The sequence below is a fragment of the Aquila chrysaetos genome, chromosome 8 (genome assembly GCF_900496995.4).
Source record: "Aquila chrysaetos chrysaetos chromosome 8, bAquChr1.4, whole genome shotgun sequence".
Classification (NCBI taxonomy): Eukaryota; Metazoa; Chordata; class Aves; order Accipitriformes; family Accipitridae; genus Aquila; species Aquila chrysaetos.
The window spans coordinates 20,895,897-20,911,810 of NC_044011.1; the positions used below are offsets into that span (position 1 = coordinate 20,895,897).

At 39.0% G+C, this 15,914-nt stretch overlaps 1 protein-coding gene across 7 annotated transcripts in view; it reads right to left on the minus strand.

The window, feature by feature from the left end:
* The window catches only part of ARFGEF3 (ARFGEF family member 3), a 97,170-nt gene that overhangs the window by 44,888 nt on the left and 36,368 nt on the right, over positions 1 to 15,914 (minus strand). For 3 of the 7 annotated variants that reach the window (XM_030022423.1, XM_030022422.1, XM_030022424.2), the window contains exons 5-11: positions 15,193 to 15,261; positions 12,375 to 12,506; positions 9,985 to 10,107; positions 8,346 to 8,388; positions 7,253 to 7,331; positions 3,827 to 3,931; positions 779 to 1,103 (exon numbers count right to left, since the gene is read on the minus strand). In XM_030022423.1, the coding sequence (XP_029878283.1) occupies positions 779 to 1,103; positions 3,827 to 3,931; positions 7,253 to 7,331; positions 8,346 to 8,388; positions 9,985 to 10,107; positions 12,375 to 12,506; positions 15,193 to 15,261 (876 nt within the window). The remainder of the gene's footprint in view (positions 1 to 778; positions 1,104 to 3,826; positions 3,932 to 7,252; positions 7,332 to 8,345; positions 8,389 to 9,984; positions 10,108 to 12,374; positions 12,507 to 15,192; positions 15,262 to 15,914) is intronic. The other 4 variants (XM_030022426.2, XM_030022427.2, XM_030022425.2 and 1 more) reach the window with 3 other exon arrangements.

Here is a 15,914-nt window from a genome sequence, read left to right on the forward strand (position 1 = left end):
CCCAATGGGTGGCTGTGTGGTGTTAGCAGAGATCTTCAGACACAGAACAGCCTAGGTATGCACAAGCTAGAACAAAAATCCTCTAAGAGAGACCACCGTTGCTACAAATTACATAAGTTGCCTTGTGTTCCACAACAGGACAAGAAAGCCACACATGTAAAATGGAAAAGCCCATGATTTCAGCTGCTGCTCAAAGAAGTCTCACAATGCTCCAGTTCTAGTGCTGTCAGAGGCACTGGGCAAGAGGCCAGAATGGACTGGTCTTGACATGGCCACTTAAGACATTGGCAGCTTCCTTGTGGCTATTCTAATAAAGCTCAAGGAAACTGTATTTCAAAAACCTGGCATGTAATCAAAGCATATATTCACCTTAATGCCTGTAATACTACACTGTGAGGATGAATGTCTCCTTCTAGCAAGAGCAGAGAGTGCGGAAAGATGCCAAAGAAGTTGAGAACTGGATTACTATACTGTATCTCACCCAAAAGAGCAGTCATGACTCAGTGATAAGATCTGCTCTGTGCAGTACCACAGCATGAACACTGATGGAGTTGCCATAGCAGCTTGCGTTATGGAGACAAATATAGCTATTACGACTTTGTAAAACTAAAAATATTTTTCAGAGTCACTTTGATGTAACAGCTGTGCTCAGAAAGGGCGATTTCAGCATCCCTAGTGCTAAGGTATGGAATGGACTGGTAGGCACATATCGGCAACATTTACTGTTAAATGAACATTTTCCTTTACTTGCCTGGATTTGCACATGTGATTATCCTACCTCTTTCATAATTTTGATGGCTTCTACTCGGTGCTGAGGTGGTGGGTAAAGCAATATCCTGTGATAGAGAGACTGCAGCACAGGCTTCATGGATTCCACTGACCCCACCAGTCGAACCAGTTCTGCTGCAATATAATATATGGTCCGTGCAACAGGCCCACTAAGGGCAGGTGCTGTGGAGGAACAACCTGAACCCCGGCCATGGTCAGAGATCCCTGAGGAAGGTGAATCAGCCTCAAGGCAAATGCTGCTGTGGGCAGAGGTGATAGTTTTGTCATGGATTGGATTTCCCAGGATTACTACTAGGGCTGGACACAGTTGCTTCCTGAGAAAGAGAAAAGCAGCAGATGGTAACTGGACAAAAATAATCTCACAGGAACAGATTGAAAATAGCCCATAGTTAAATGATACACTCACTCTTGTTTTAATGATCAGTCAACAGCAGTGGTTAGATAGAATAACAAATTATCCCAGGCTTTTTCCATCTCCCAAGCATCAGCATGCTAGTACATATGGAAATACTTTTGGGTGCTTTATAAACATGGTATTGATTTTGCAAGTTCATGTTGCTGCACAGTGCTGTCCTTTACAGGATAGCACACCTGCCTCCTTCATTGGCTGCAACCTATTGCAAGGCAGAAATTCTAGTTTTCTACTGTTAAGTGTTTTGTCTTCAGTCCAACTTGGGAGCTTTAAAAAAACCCAACCAAACAAAAAACCAATCTAGGTTAACTAGAAGACCTGATGTTCCATCACTGAACTGCACATGCATGTATTTTATTAAGCACCCTTAGCTGTGAGCCTCTGTTTTGCTGGCTTTTGAGAACATAATTAAAGCCCTCTACAGTAACTCAAAGTGTGCGTTGTAACTTCTTAAATGCCACTACACACTAAAAACACCATCCTTCCTTCAACTGTCTTTCTGCATGAACACTCAAGTTAAGTGATTCCACACTAGCAGATCACTCTTCTGTGGAACCAGAGCCAAAACCAACTCAGCACTTTGCTCCATTAGCTGTTATTTCAGCTTTGCACTCATGCACTTAACATTTTACTTCAGTCTGCCAGACCCTAATTTAAAAAGCCAAGTGCTGCATGAGAACGCAGTCCCAAACCTGATTCTCACCCACATGCCTCAGAGGTTCAAGCTACCGCCTAGAGCAAGCACCCAATGACAAGTAATGATTCACCACAAAAAGTAACACATCCTCCCTCATAGGTAAGTACATCTTATTTTCTCAAGATTCTTACACAGTCCAGAACTTTCATTGCTTCTCTTAACGTGCTTGCTAAAACAGCTCAGCTTTCTGAAGTAACAGAAAGAAAAACAGCTTTTAATCAGACATCAGGTAATGACTTTGAGTCTGTTTATTCCATTTCTTTCTCCAATCAGGTACACTTCAAAACATATCAATTCACTGCTTAAGAAATCTGCCTGCCTCAAAGCAGGCATAATCACAAGTTGCAACAGCAACATATTCCCCACACATCTTAGTCCCATCAAAGTGCTTCTGCATCAAACTATGGAGAACACTGTCAGAAGTACACAGAGCTAAATCTTCTCTGTCTGCTCCCTTCTTTACCTTCTGTTGACAACTGACTACAAAGTGCCAGCCAGAGAGAAAGTTGTGTGCATGTAGGCAACAGCTCCTTAAAGAACAAAAGACAACTATCGGTTTGGTTCACAACTTCACTAGACAGCTAATGAATTAATGTGTACTTATACTGCTATATATTCAGAATTGTTTGCAGTTTAAAGTGTTTCATGTCTTCCTAGTGTTGTTTTCCCCTCCCCCCACTTCATCTTAAGCATGTAGCTGGAGGATGCATATTCCTTGGCAGCAATGCAGGTTAGGAAGTCCTGCCCCTGATGACTTGCCCTCATGATACAGAGTTATGAATACAAACACCTGTAGATTTGAAGCGCAAACTGGATCATCAAAATGATGTAAATTTAAAATAAAACAGGAAGTGTTTTCTTTTAACTGAAATAATTTCAGGGACCTTGCTTACAGGATATCCCTGCAGTCAGTCACATAAGCATAAACAAAGGGCTGGGTGAAATTTAAGGGCAGAAACTTCTGAAATGGGTTTGCCATGAAAGAGAGAATTCTGCTCTTACATTAGAGCTCCCAGAGGCCTCAGCACAGGGTCCCTGTGCAGCACTGCCAAGTGTTATCAACCTGAAGACCTCCCAGTCCAGCTGCCACTGATTTTCTTGGGACAGCAAGGGAAGTTACGGGGGCCTCTACATGTTGCATCCTTAGAATTGGGTCCAAGTCAAACACTTCCATTTCAAAAATTACAGGGTAAAAGCACAAGAAATGCATTTTCCATTAACAGTCACATATTTCTTTTCTTAACACATTCACAGGATGGGCATGGACTGCAAGGAACTGCATATTAGTTACATTCTTGCTTTATTACTATGACTCAATTATCCATATGCTATAAAAAAAAAGCACCACTGCAAACAAAAAGAGGGAAAAAGATTATTTCAGGTGCTCCGAGGTGACAGTATCAAACAATTTAGATGTAGATATGAACACCAAAGATGTCAAGCCTTTCTGGTGAAGTGTATTAAAAAGAGGATTTCTGGATAAAATGGAAGCACTGTGAAGAACATTTAGCCTCAGCCCTTATACAATGCAGGTCATAAGCATTTCTGGTCACCAGCACACCATCTGATGTTAATTTTGCTTATCTTCCTGTATTACTGCATCAGACCAGTAAGAATCTCTACAGCACCCTCCTACAGGAAGCAGAATATTTGTGTGTTTAATGCAACACACGAATCCAAACTATTGCAGAAAGCATAAGAGATTTTCTGTTCTGGCTAAATACATTAGACTTCATTACAGTGATAAGCCAGTACAGGGATTTAATGTACTAGCTGAGCATGAGGTCCTAACTAATCTTATATGAAGCACAGAATGACCTGATAGTGGGTTAACAGCAAGCTCTGCTCACATCTGGAGATTTATTACAGGTTTGTTTGCATGGCTGGAGGGAGAAGGTCCTTTTATACTTACAAACTGATGTACTCACCATATTAGATCAGTGAATCCTTTGTGCTGGTGCATGCTGGGAGAGGAGCTGTTTAACATGGAGAGGATGCACTCCAAGTAAAGAAGCTGCAGTTGCCGATTGTCACTGGCAAGGAGAAAAGATGTCATTCATGCCTCATTAAAACAAAAATTACTTCATTTTCTAAAATAACTATGTTAGTTCACTTGAAAATTATACCACAATTTACAGCAGTGATTTATTTTGCTTCTTCCTATGGATTTACAATGGTGTGATCAGCTTTATCGTCCCATTTATTTTGTACTGATCACATGCAGTGATCTACTACTTTAAAAAAAGATCTATGTGAAAAAAGATGAAGAAGAAAACAGAAATAGTTATTCAAATTCAATCTAAAAACTTGAGTAATAAGGAATGCTTAAACAGAGGAAAAGGAGACAACCAGAAGATTTTGGACTACTGCATAATTTCTTCAGGCAATCTGAAGGGCATTTAGGCTGCTCTCTTCTGGTTATTTTTTCCCCCCTCTTTTCTTGGTGACAGCCACAATGGTCAAAATTCAATGTCTATAGGCAGAAAGTCGCATGATGACATGGCTACCTTTCAGGGCCTTGCCAGTTACTTTGTCAAAACCATAAACACAAAGTGAGCTTCCTGAGAAAGAAGGTGAAAGATCCTGTGGACGCCTGGAACTGATACACTTGTAACATACAATGTGCTTGTACCTACTCTAAGAATTAGCTGCAGGATTCAGGAGACAAGCAAGGCTGAGGTCTGCCTTTATGAAAGGAGCTGCCCATACCAATTGCACTCACATTCTGGTTTTCACTCCTAAAACAACTAGGATTTAATCATTCTTTTTTGGTCTGAGATGAGAGCTGGAGGAATGTATTTTCTGACATATGATGGTAGTAAAGGAAGCTGTAAAGAACAGATTTATCTTAACTAAAATTAAGGAATGGGAAATGTCTACTCTTCTGTCACTGCCTGAATTCCTTTTGTTCACATAGATGAATTTTCATCCAAGTAGAACAGTATCTATTTCTCATGCCATTCAGAAAACAGCAAATCCCGAGGCTCGAAGCTAGACTTCTAACTCTGTGCTATGGAGAATTTAAAACTGCCAGCTGGCTATATATTTTAGAGGTGATAGCCTTTTCCTCACAACAGTCCACACCTATCTGGAAAGATGCACACATTCCAGGTATAATTGCCTTCTTTCCCAACAGTTTTCTTACAATGTGTCTTAATGCAGATCATCAACATCTTGCAGTTGACACTTGCATGGGCACGCACAGGGCATCATCCCTGTCACCTTGATTTCTCTAATACCTCTTACTACCAAATTGTTTTCCTGCAGGTAAGAAACGAATATCACACTCCTGCACACCTCAGCATAGCTGGTGTGTTCATATCACTGCTGCCACAAATTCCGGAGTCACCAAAATCATCAGTGGTCCTGAGAAAAAGTTTCACCTCCCTGAACCCTTCCTCATCACTCATAGCTGTGCCTCCCTCAAAACCAAATTCTAATAAGCTTGAAATTTAGAAGGAGGAATTAAAGCAATCTTCAGACTAAGAAATTAGAATAGACAGTATAGCATACTAAAACCTCACTTCACTGACCTGGAGGTTATAAAGTTAAGTTGCTGCCAACAAAGTGTTTTGAAGGAGATACCAAAATTGGCATTGAAAGAAATAAAGGCTTTTCATGTATGGAGTTAGCTCTTTAACAAGCCATCCTAACCGAATTTATTTTCCTCACATTCAATCAGAATCCTTTACTATGCTTTGCTCATAATTAGAGATCCTAATAATCTAGGTACATAGTTACAAGCATGAAGTAAATCATGGCTCAGTATTTTTAAGTCCTCTGAATTTCTTACTGTACTTTATCTACAACATGCCTCAATCTGTTATAATTCAGTACAGTTTTATAAGGAGCTGGGATTGCAGATAATTTTTTAAAAGACTTTCAGTGATTGAGAGATCTTGTCAGGTAGTTTAGTTTTGATATTTCATAACCAGTAATTCAAAGTGATTATCATATGGTGGACAATACTTATCAGATGAGAGCTGTTTATAGCTTCACGTGGGCAAAATTTGATACAAAGAATTAATCTTTCAGCTGGTTTTGCCACTTGCTATTGTTAGATACGCACTTTTGAAGACCTCTTCTTATTGTCCTGTAACTATGCATACAACTAAAAAAAAAATAAAAATGTTCCTTTAGATGATTCAGAAACATGCTTTTGTTTTCCCAAATGCTGACACTGATTAAATAATGCTAAGGCACTCTTCCCTTGCAAATCTTGGTGTAATTAGAGACACTCATGGGAGGAAAGTCTATAGAAGAACTGCACACAAAGATGTCTGAGCTGTCTTCAGCTCTGGGAAGTTCCTAAGCCATAGGTTTCCTGAAAATGGTAAAGCATATAAAAGGAAGTACCAATGCATACTTGTTTTGTGTATCTCCCATTTCCCTGAGCTCACCACAGGCTACTTTGAGACATACAGGCGAACCAAAGAGACAACATTTTGCTACATTCAAAATAGTTTCAAAGTGGCTTTTTCACTACCACTCAGGTGATTTGCAACTGGCAGTAGTAGCAAGTTAAATCTTATTTTACTGATACAGAAACAATGTTCTCAATTGAGAACTTGTTTTTCCTTAAAACTTCCAAATAATTTCTAGCTTGCTATATTTCTATTTTTAAATAACTGCTGTATAATGTTTGCATTGCTTTTAGTTGGCTTGTCACCTCCTTAACACTTAAGGCTTTTTTTGGCTCATTTCTTTATAGACCATTAGTCGAGCTATGCTAGAATGCCACAATAAGTAATTTTTAACTCGTCAGTAAGTATCTACTCTTACAGTACTGGCCAACAAGAGACTCTAGTATTTTAATGCAGTGTAATACCCTATTACCCCCCATAATAACTGCATTTTAAAAGTTAGGCTTACGCATTTCCAAGTAGGTAGAGTGTATGGTATTCCTAAATTTAAGGAATGCTTTGGTAATGCAAATCATTTCAATTGGATAAATGCCGCCTTTCTAAAAAATATGTGTTAATTCATTCCATATATTGTTTCTGTTAGGTTTTTCCACGTCTCTTGTAATTGTTGTTCTCTCTACAATAGTTGCTTTCAGGACAGAAAAGAAAACTTCTCCTTTGACAAGTATTTTGCTGCTGTGTGGAAGTTACTTATAGATTAGATTTACTGGAAGCTCTTTAAAGCTTAACAGTGCACAAAGAAGGCAAATTAGTTTCTCATCTCAAGTGAGGATTAAATTAATGCATTATGAACAATACTTCTCTAATAAACACCTCATTTAAGAACAGTTTTGCTTCACAATTCCAGAACTACAACAATACAATCACACGTATCAGTGAAACTCTCAATCTCCAGGTAATAAATTCAAATTATAAACTGAAATAACTCACTTTATGACAGCCTGGAGCTTCTCACAGAGCACAGTGAGGACAGATACAACATCATCACAAAGAGACTCAGTTGAAGTACCTCCAAAAAGGACAAAGATCAGAGGCATTACATACGTACAGCTGGATTACAACCTTAATTCACTGCATGGACTTTCAGAGCTGGTCAGAGCTTCTAAACAATGAGCAGGGCTGCCAAAATTCATAGAGAAGATGTAGTAGGAAAAGTCCTAGATTGGAAAGTGATCTCCACACAGTGAAAAAGCAGTAATATTAAATCTGGAGAGAGCATTGATTGCTTACATGTATTTACAGGTTAGATGAAATCCAATTCAGATAATAAGTATGCAAATAACTAATAAAAAAGGACTGGCTCCAGTACTTCTACATGGCAGCTAAAATTTCTGTATCTCTCCCCGCAGTTTCTTTGCTACACAGCTTCTGACGTCTGATCAGGTTCTGATCTTAAAAGAGGATGCTTGTGAACTTCAAAGATTTTAGCCTCTATGCACACAAGTTCTCCTGCAGAAATCCAGTGAGAAGGTCAAAAGCAGGTATTATTTTTACCTATCAGGGAAGATGTTGGAAGTTAAGCCAGAACGGGAGTAGAAAAAAATTCTCTTGTAAAATAATCATTTGGCAAGCGCAAACAGACCTTCGCTAGTGATGTGCTGTCAAAAGCTACCATTATATAAACCACATCTCTGGCTTGAAATACAATAACACAATCATTTCTAGATTCCACGTCCTGCTCCATGAATCTGTTTCAATTTAGGAAGTAAAGGCACCTACTAAAACTTTCTCCAGAGCACTGAAACTCCTTAATTACAGAAGTTAGCACCTTGAAATAATCATTTATTACTGAGTGCCATGCTGTTACCATGGTCCAAATGAACACACAGCTGAAAATATCAGGAGCTAACAGGGCTGTCTCAGTTCTTACCACAGCTAACACAGAGAGCATCAAGCAATGGAGAAGGTAAGAAATCCTGAAGATGCAACTCCTGTGACATCAAACAGTACTGTGCTGATGAAAGGAAAGTGAAGAATAAAAAAGCTGGATTGGAAGGAGTCACTAAAAAAGTGTTATAAGTACCTTGACTCTTGAATTTCTGCAAGGCGTCATGATTTTCAATCATCTGTAGAGGAAAGGCAAAGGTGGTGTAATTGGTGCAAGGGGCAGAAAAACACTGTAAAAGCAATACTTTAACAGTAGAGCTTTCTTAACAAATCCATGTCCTCTATCTGTTTTGAGTTTTTTTGTTTGTTAGGTTTTTTTAAGTGAAGCTTTTGCAAAATGTTTTCAAAAATTCCTTAAGATCTGTTTTAACAAGTCACTTAGATTTAAGGAACTCACATCTCATTGAGCTGAACTAGGATTTGTAAGTCCTTAAGGGATTTCCTACACCTAAACCAACTCAGTAATAACTAGGCATGTAAGCTGCATTGAAAATTACTGAGAGGAAAGCATAATCCAGATTTCACAAAGTACTTCGAAATCAAAATTAACTGAGTATTAGAGAGTTTATCACATTGTCATCGTTAATGTTACAGTGCCAACACAATTAATGGCAGTCAGGAAATGGAAACGACCTCTTACATCATTTGGTTCAGCTGCAGTATAGGATTCTTCCTATCGGTGCACAAAGGGGCCAAGCCAAATTCTTCTCTCAAGCATGAGCAACAAACTGACAGGAACTAAATGCAGCTCTCATATGCTTTTGCCTGCTCCTCAGCTAAGAACAGAACTTACGAAATTCAGCTTTCAGACCCAAACTGAAATTTCAAAACTGCTGGTTTTTGCTTGTTAGTTTATTTTGGGGGTTTTTTTTGTTTTGTTTTTGTGTAAATGTTTTGGTTAGTAAAATGAACCTACTTAGCACAGACAGAAGATAAGTTTAAGTAAATGGATTAATTCTGTTCTGCAGTTGCTCATTAGGATAAAAGTAATCTAGTTTACTAATCCAAAATAGAAGTGATCATCTTAACCCAAAACAGATGTAAGGAAAATAATCTGTATAACTACAGTCCTTAAAAATTTCCTAATAAATAGAAACTGACATTTACAAATAGTACTTTTTTGATAATATGATAACATACAAAGGAGCATGAACGAATGCAGGAAGCCAATGTAATTTCATATGTGCCCAGAACATTTACAGCTTTGCTGACAATGTGCTGGGATTTCCTTCAAACAGCTCTCATGGATTTTAATAATGCAATAAATAGAATTTATTTTTTTGCTAACAACCAAGCAAAGAATTTAATGAGCTTGAATTATCTTCTGTTAAAAAGTAGAAGAAAAACCTCAATTACACTTTTCTTAGCTGAGAATTTGTTTTGTTTATGTAAATATTTGTCATGCAAAAACTTTTGGCAAAAGGATTTCAATGAACCTTAGGAAAACAAGCAAACAAAATAAAGAATGGAAAAGGAAAAGGCCAAGGCAGCCTGATATCAGAACAAAGCCTCTTTTGTTTAATGGAAGGAGTAAAAAAAAAAAAAAAATAATCAGCCAAGTAGAGCTGACAATGTGAGAACTGCATTTCTGATAGACTGCTCTAAGGCAGGCACAGAGACAGAGCCGAAAAAAAAGCTTTTAAACAGGATTAATTGTGGAAGTGTCAAATAAAAGCCATAAGGCACAACAAGCCAGTACAACACACTATATTCAGAGAAACAAAAAGGTACGCAGCCATGGACATGGAACCATTTGTTGATGCCAGAAGGCTCACCATGTTTTCTTGCTTTTGTCGTAACTGTAAAGTCAAGTCACTCAACATTTGGCTGAGGGTTGCCCGCACAGCGGTGTTAATGCTCCGCTGGTGACAGCTAGATATATATGTCTCAATGCAAACCTGATGAAGAAACAAGATAGCAGTACATATATATGAACTGTGACTTACCAGTAACACATTTTAGGAGGATACCAAAGTCTCTCGCATGCAGATAGTCAGCCTTCCTTACTATTTCATATTGCTTTATTAGCACATTATCAGTTTTCAGCAATATGGAAAACTGAGTAAGCAGCAAGCAGCATACAATTCATCAGTCTCACAGCTGCAGGAATGGTAGGGCAAAATTCGCAAAGTATCCTTCTGTCAAACCCAAGTGATTTTGTCACTTGCCTTGCTCTGTAGATAATTCACTAAATGCTGCTTTGATTGTTCGTTTCTAGGTACTTATTTGTAACTATCACTCTGCAAGTCTGTATCTGCAATGTAAATACCCTCCAATTCTTCAAGGTTGTTGCTTCTGTTGTACAGGTATTTGCCACTTTTTCTATAACTAATTATTACATACTGCAAGCACATCTGAAAGCCTTTGAAGACCTTTCCTAATGCATAAAATACAATAGCACTTTACCATAAATAACACAAATGATTACCTCTTAATAACCAGCAATCAAGCCAAGGGCTCCTCAGCTCAGAGATCCCATGGGAGCCAAGGTAGCAATGGAAGAACACTGATGGATCATCTAGTTCCCACCTCCATGCTGAGCTGCTGGCAGTTTTTTGACACTGTGCTGCGACCAGAGTTGTGCTTGACTTTTGCCCCAGATAATGTTAGACCAATATTTGCCAAAGCATAATGCAGCTAGGATCCTGGGGACAGCACACTGCAAAATGCAGTTTCTATCCTTGATCAGATTTTCTGTGGGAGGTGTTGGTCTCTGTAAGAGCTTCTTTAACTGTAGTAACCACTGTAACTACTGCACAGTAACTACTAAGTGGATAACAGTCTTGATAGAGCTGAGTGTGTTTGCAACCGAACTGTACAATACAATCTTCTCAGACTGTGATCCGAAGAAGCAGTTTTGGTCCTTTGGCCTACACTGAGCTTTATCATTAACAATAACCATAAAAAAAAAAAAAAAAAAAAAAAAAAAAAAAAAAAAAAAAAGAGAGAGACTGTTGACATACTTTTCAGTCTTTTATTCTGCCATCGTTCAGATATATAGCTAGTGAGAAGAACCATGAATATAGATTAAACTAGCTATGGAAAAAAAAATTAAAATACATAAATATATAGTATAAATGATATGCATGAGGAGTATACATAAATGCATCTGGTGTATGTTTTTGAATAAGAAGGATATTATATGATGTAAAGCCATTTTTATAGTACTCCAACGAGGATGAGTTTTTAAGAGGGAAAAATTAAAGAGATCTGATTACATAATCTAATCAGTATTGAGACGGGCACACAGACAAGACTCTTGGTTGTTTCTAACTCCTGCTGAAATGAAACCAAGCTATTCCATTGACTAAGAAAGAAAGGCTGTGGGCTCAAATTTAAGGTGAACATGTTGCTGGCACATTTCTGCATTTCTTAGAGTAGAGTGGAAAACAATATAGGTATGTTCCCAAAACTCTTCTGACCTCCTCGCTTTGGGCGACCTCACATCTCGGCATTTCAATAAAGCCACAAGCACAAGCACATCTTGAGTGATCTAAGACATCACACATGGAAGTTACTTAATTTTGGCTTTTGTCTTATTTTCCAAATACACTGAGAGATAGCATTCCAGAGCTTTTCAAGCATATCTCACTCGTTATCTCATGCTAGAAACACTATGTGAGTGACAAACTGGGACCGATTATCTCCTTTGGCAGTATACTAGAACAGGTTCCAGTTGTACACATTTGCAAGATATAAGCGACTGAATTGACAGCATACCTCATTCTTGTTGCCTTTTTTCAATATTCCAAGATCCCCTCAAATGAATAAGGGATTTTATTTAGCTTAAGATCAATCAGTCAGTGACAAAGACGGCCTTGTAAATTAAAAGAAGGCCTGGACCAACTCTGCCCATCATTCAACTATCACCTGAACTCCAGTGAATGAAAAACCCTAAAGCCTGTTAACCATGTACAGCCCTTCACAGAGGCCAAACCATTCCAGTGCTGCTGAGATCATTCTCTTGAGCTGTAAGTCTTTTTCTAGAGTACTCAAATTAATTGATGAAATACCATTCTTAGAGGTAGGCTGACTTTCTGGAAAGAGCATGGTTGATACCTCCTTCTTCTCTCCCCTCCCCATGCCAGCTAATGAGCAACAGTACTGTCCACTTGAGCTCTGATGTTACGGAAGGCCTGTGTTCTAAAATGGCTGGGCAAGGTACCTTTTGAAAAGCCATTGATGAAGAAGCACCAGTAAAAATGCGAGAGCTCAGGGCCCCAAGGAGGTGTGCAATGGACTTTTTGATCATTTCATGCATTCGGGGACTTCCAGCTCTATGGCATGCAAAACACAACTAAAAGCAAAACACAGAAGGGTTAGCCAATGAAACATAACAGAGTAAAACAAAACAAACCTCCAAAGGGTAGATGGGAGTAACAAATGCACACATAAAAACAAGCAACAGCATGAACTAAATTTTCTTGCAGGGGTGTAGGCAAGCATGGGAAGGTGCACAGAGCAAGACTTAGTCTGTTTTCAATACTATTAATCCTTTAGCCACAAAATATAGTACTCTTCATGTTGGATGCTTCCTTACTTTGAAGTTGATAATATTCAGAAAGATTTGGGGTGCCGTTATTTTGTACACATGAATTGAGAATGATCAGGCAGTGCAAAATGGCCAGACTGTAGCCTTGTTTGTCAGAGAGAGTCCTCAGAGAGTTCTAGCAGTAATGCAGGCAGCACCTTTCCAATTCTGCAGTGGCTCCACTTAGCTACAGAGGGCAGGCTAGGAAAACTAAGGGACTGACTAGGAAAGAAATGTCAAATAGCAGGGGCACTGGAGCAGAAAGCTCCTCTCTGCCACTTTTCCCTTAGAGCAAGTCAGAACAATAAATGCTGAGGCTACACAACTACTGAACCCAGAAATAATTTTCTGTCCTACTGCTTATAAATCACAGAATTCAGATACAAAGGCATATTGATTCCAGCTGTTAAAGTCTTTGCCTTACCTAAAACCTGGCCAGGAGGAACCTGAGGAAGCATGTATGTGCCTGGTGGGACTTACTAATTAGAAAGACCTAGGCATTCACTAAGGCAGTATTTTCTCAAGGAGTGTGGGGAAAATAGCTGCGCCTCCAAACACAAACATGCATGCTCTGTATTACAGCTTGTTCCAATTCCCTGAATGAAATTAAAGTTTTGTTTGCTTTGCTGGCACATCTCAGCCTGCATCAGAGCTCCTGTTCATTTTAACAGAAAAAGGACAAACTATCGTTGTGCTGATTTGTACCACTACACTAGCAAAGGTTTTTAAGAGCCAGGCTAGCCTTTTAGGACTGAAAGTGAAGTGCAACTACCAAGAACAGCAGAGTTTAATCTATGAAAGAAAGCTGCCATGTTTTAGAATGTTTTAAATTAGTAACAGCCCTGTTGTAATCCAAATTTACAGAGAAAAGAAAATATGATTTCTGATGTAGCTTATAGCACACAGAGCATGATGATTGACCATTTCCCCCCAGTCTTAGGCAGTGCTCTTAAAGATTGAAATCTGAAGGGATTAGAGCCATAAAATGCTTTTCCCAGCAAGTATTTTGTCTAAGCTAGAGCTCTTTACCTACAGCAAAGAGATTTAATAAGCTGAATTCATCAGTTTTTGCCTTGCATGTTAGAAAGTCTGCTGAGAAAAACTGCAGCAGGGGAAACTGTCTGTATTTTCTTCATTGTGGGACATCAATGTAAAGAGGGTTTAGTAAAACTTAAAAAGTTGTGGTTTGCTCTAAATACCAATTCAGTTCATCCTTGCTGCTGCTACAGGTGGGGCTTACAAAGACCTCCAAAAATAGCCATACCTTATGTTCTCACATAGCACAAGAGAAACCAAAGTCTAAGCTGTGCAGGACATCTGGAACGATTACTACTTTTTTTTATCCTGTATATGTTATATAAACAAACTGTTTATGTTATACCCCTGCCTTTTAAAGCCCATTTTTCACAAACTGGCAGCTCTTTTCTTTGGTTCCGTGTTATCCCTACAACCCCATTCTCAGCTTCCAATAGGACAATGCAAGGTCAATTTTATTCCTAAACTTAGAAAATACTGTAACTTCCAGGTAAAGTGAATGGTTTTCACAGGGCATTTTTCTATTTTACACCACCACCACCCCCTACCCCCACCAAAATACCAGAACCTGAGCAGGAACACTTCTCTAAATGTCTACATACACTTGGAGTGTAGGACATCCATATAATCTTTACATTGCTCCATGGACATTAGCTCTCCCCATACCATGTTAACAATATAATTTTATAATATGTTCTGCACACAACAGTGTGTGCTGTGCAGGAGGATTAAGTGTTCCCGTGCATCCTCTCTAACCTAAGCAAACAACCCCATGGCTTGCTACACACTGTACTAAAAATATCACCCATCTACAAAGGCTCACTTAATAGACCTGCAGGTATGTTTTTCTACAGCCAAAGCTCCTTTACAATTTAATTCAGACTAAAATCTAATGGAATAAAGGGAGAAGAGTGACTAACAGCACCAGAACTACACCATATATCTAGAGGTGTAATAAATCTTTTACTTCAATGTATTAGGAAAAAGATACACACAAGGCTAACAAAGCACATTGTGGCACTTGTGCTAACATGGCACTTTGTGGCCTACACACCTCTCTTGAGGAAACTCTCAGTTTTACTCTTGCACCAGGTAAGGAACCAGTACAGTGCTGTTTTATAAAGAACTCAAGGACATTTTTCTGTTGCAAAAGGCAAAGTAAAGTAAATAAGAGAAGTAATAAGTGTGCAACACCATAATACACAATTGTCAGTTTCCAAAAGTGCCTTCCCATGCAAGCCCATCAAGCCTGCCCAACTTGCAACTACTTCTTCACACTAGACATAAGGTAATACCAGTCCTTAGGATGGTAACTGTGATTTGGACTAGTTCAGTTTCAGGGTATGTATGGCAGACACACTCTAGGTAGCGGGGAAACATTAAGTGACACAAGCAATGGTATGACAGAGGCACTTACCTCAGCAATCTTCAACACTGAACTCCCATTCAGCTCAAATGTGGAGGTATATGTTATACAGAGCAAGACCTTGAATCAAAAGAGGGAGGAAGGAAAAAAATTAAGTTTCATCCATTATTGCCTCCCTTCCCCACCCATGTGCTTTTAGCCACAGCTCCTTCCATTTTTAGAGCAGACATCAGAAGCTTCTTAGCACCACGTGTTACTAGGATAAAGGAGATGGCACACTCAAGTTGCTTCCTCCTGAGAAGCTGCAACTGTAGCCCCCAGAGGTACAGCCCAATGGATTATTTAATGCTGTCTCCTACATCTGACCATGGAAGGAAGGACAACCCAGTGATTAACTCTGGCCTTAGACTCAATAGCCAGAATCCATGCATATTTTAACCACAAGCTTTGCATGATTTATAATCAGTCCTTCCATTCATTTCTATCAGTATAACAAGAGGAAGGAAAAAAATGCATACAATGCAAGTTATTACTTAGGTGACACAGATACGTATGTATTACATGAAACAAGCTGTTAATTACTGCTTGACACGAGGATTTCCCAGCCTAGGGTATTTCCAGTAAGTGTATTATAGTCCTTTGATAATGAGCAGCTAAAAAACAATTCATAAGCCCCAATTCATGAGGGAAGGCTTGTCCTGTCTTGAACTCAGCAGGAGGAATAAGAACTAAAAGCCCTGTCCAACACCTTACTTTGAAGAGAAGGGGAGTGG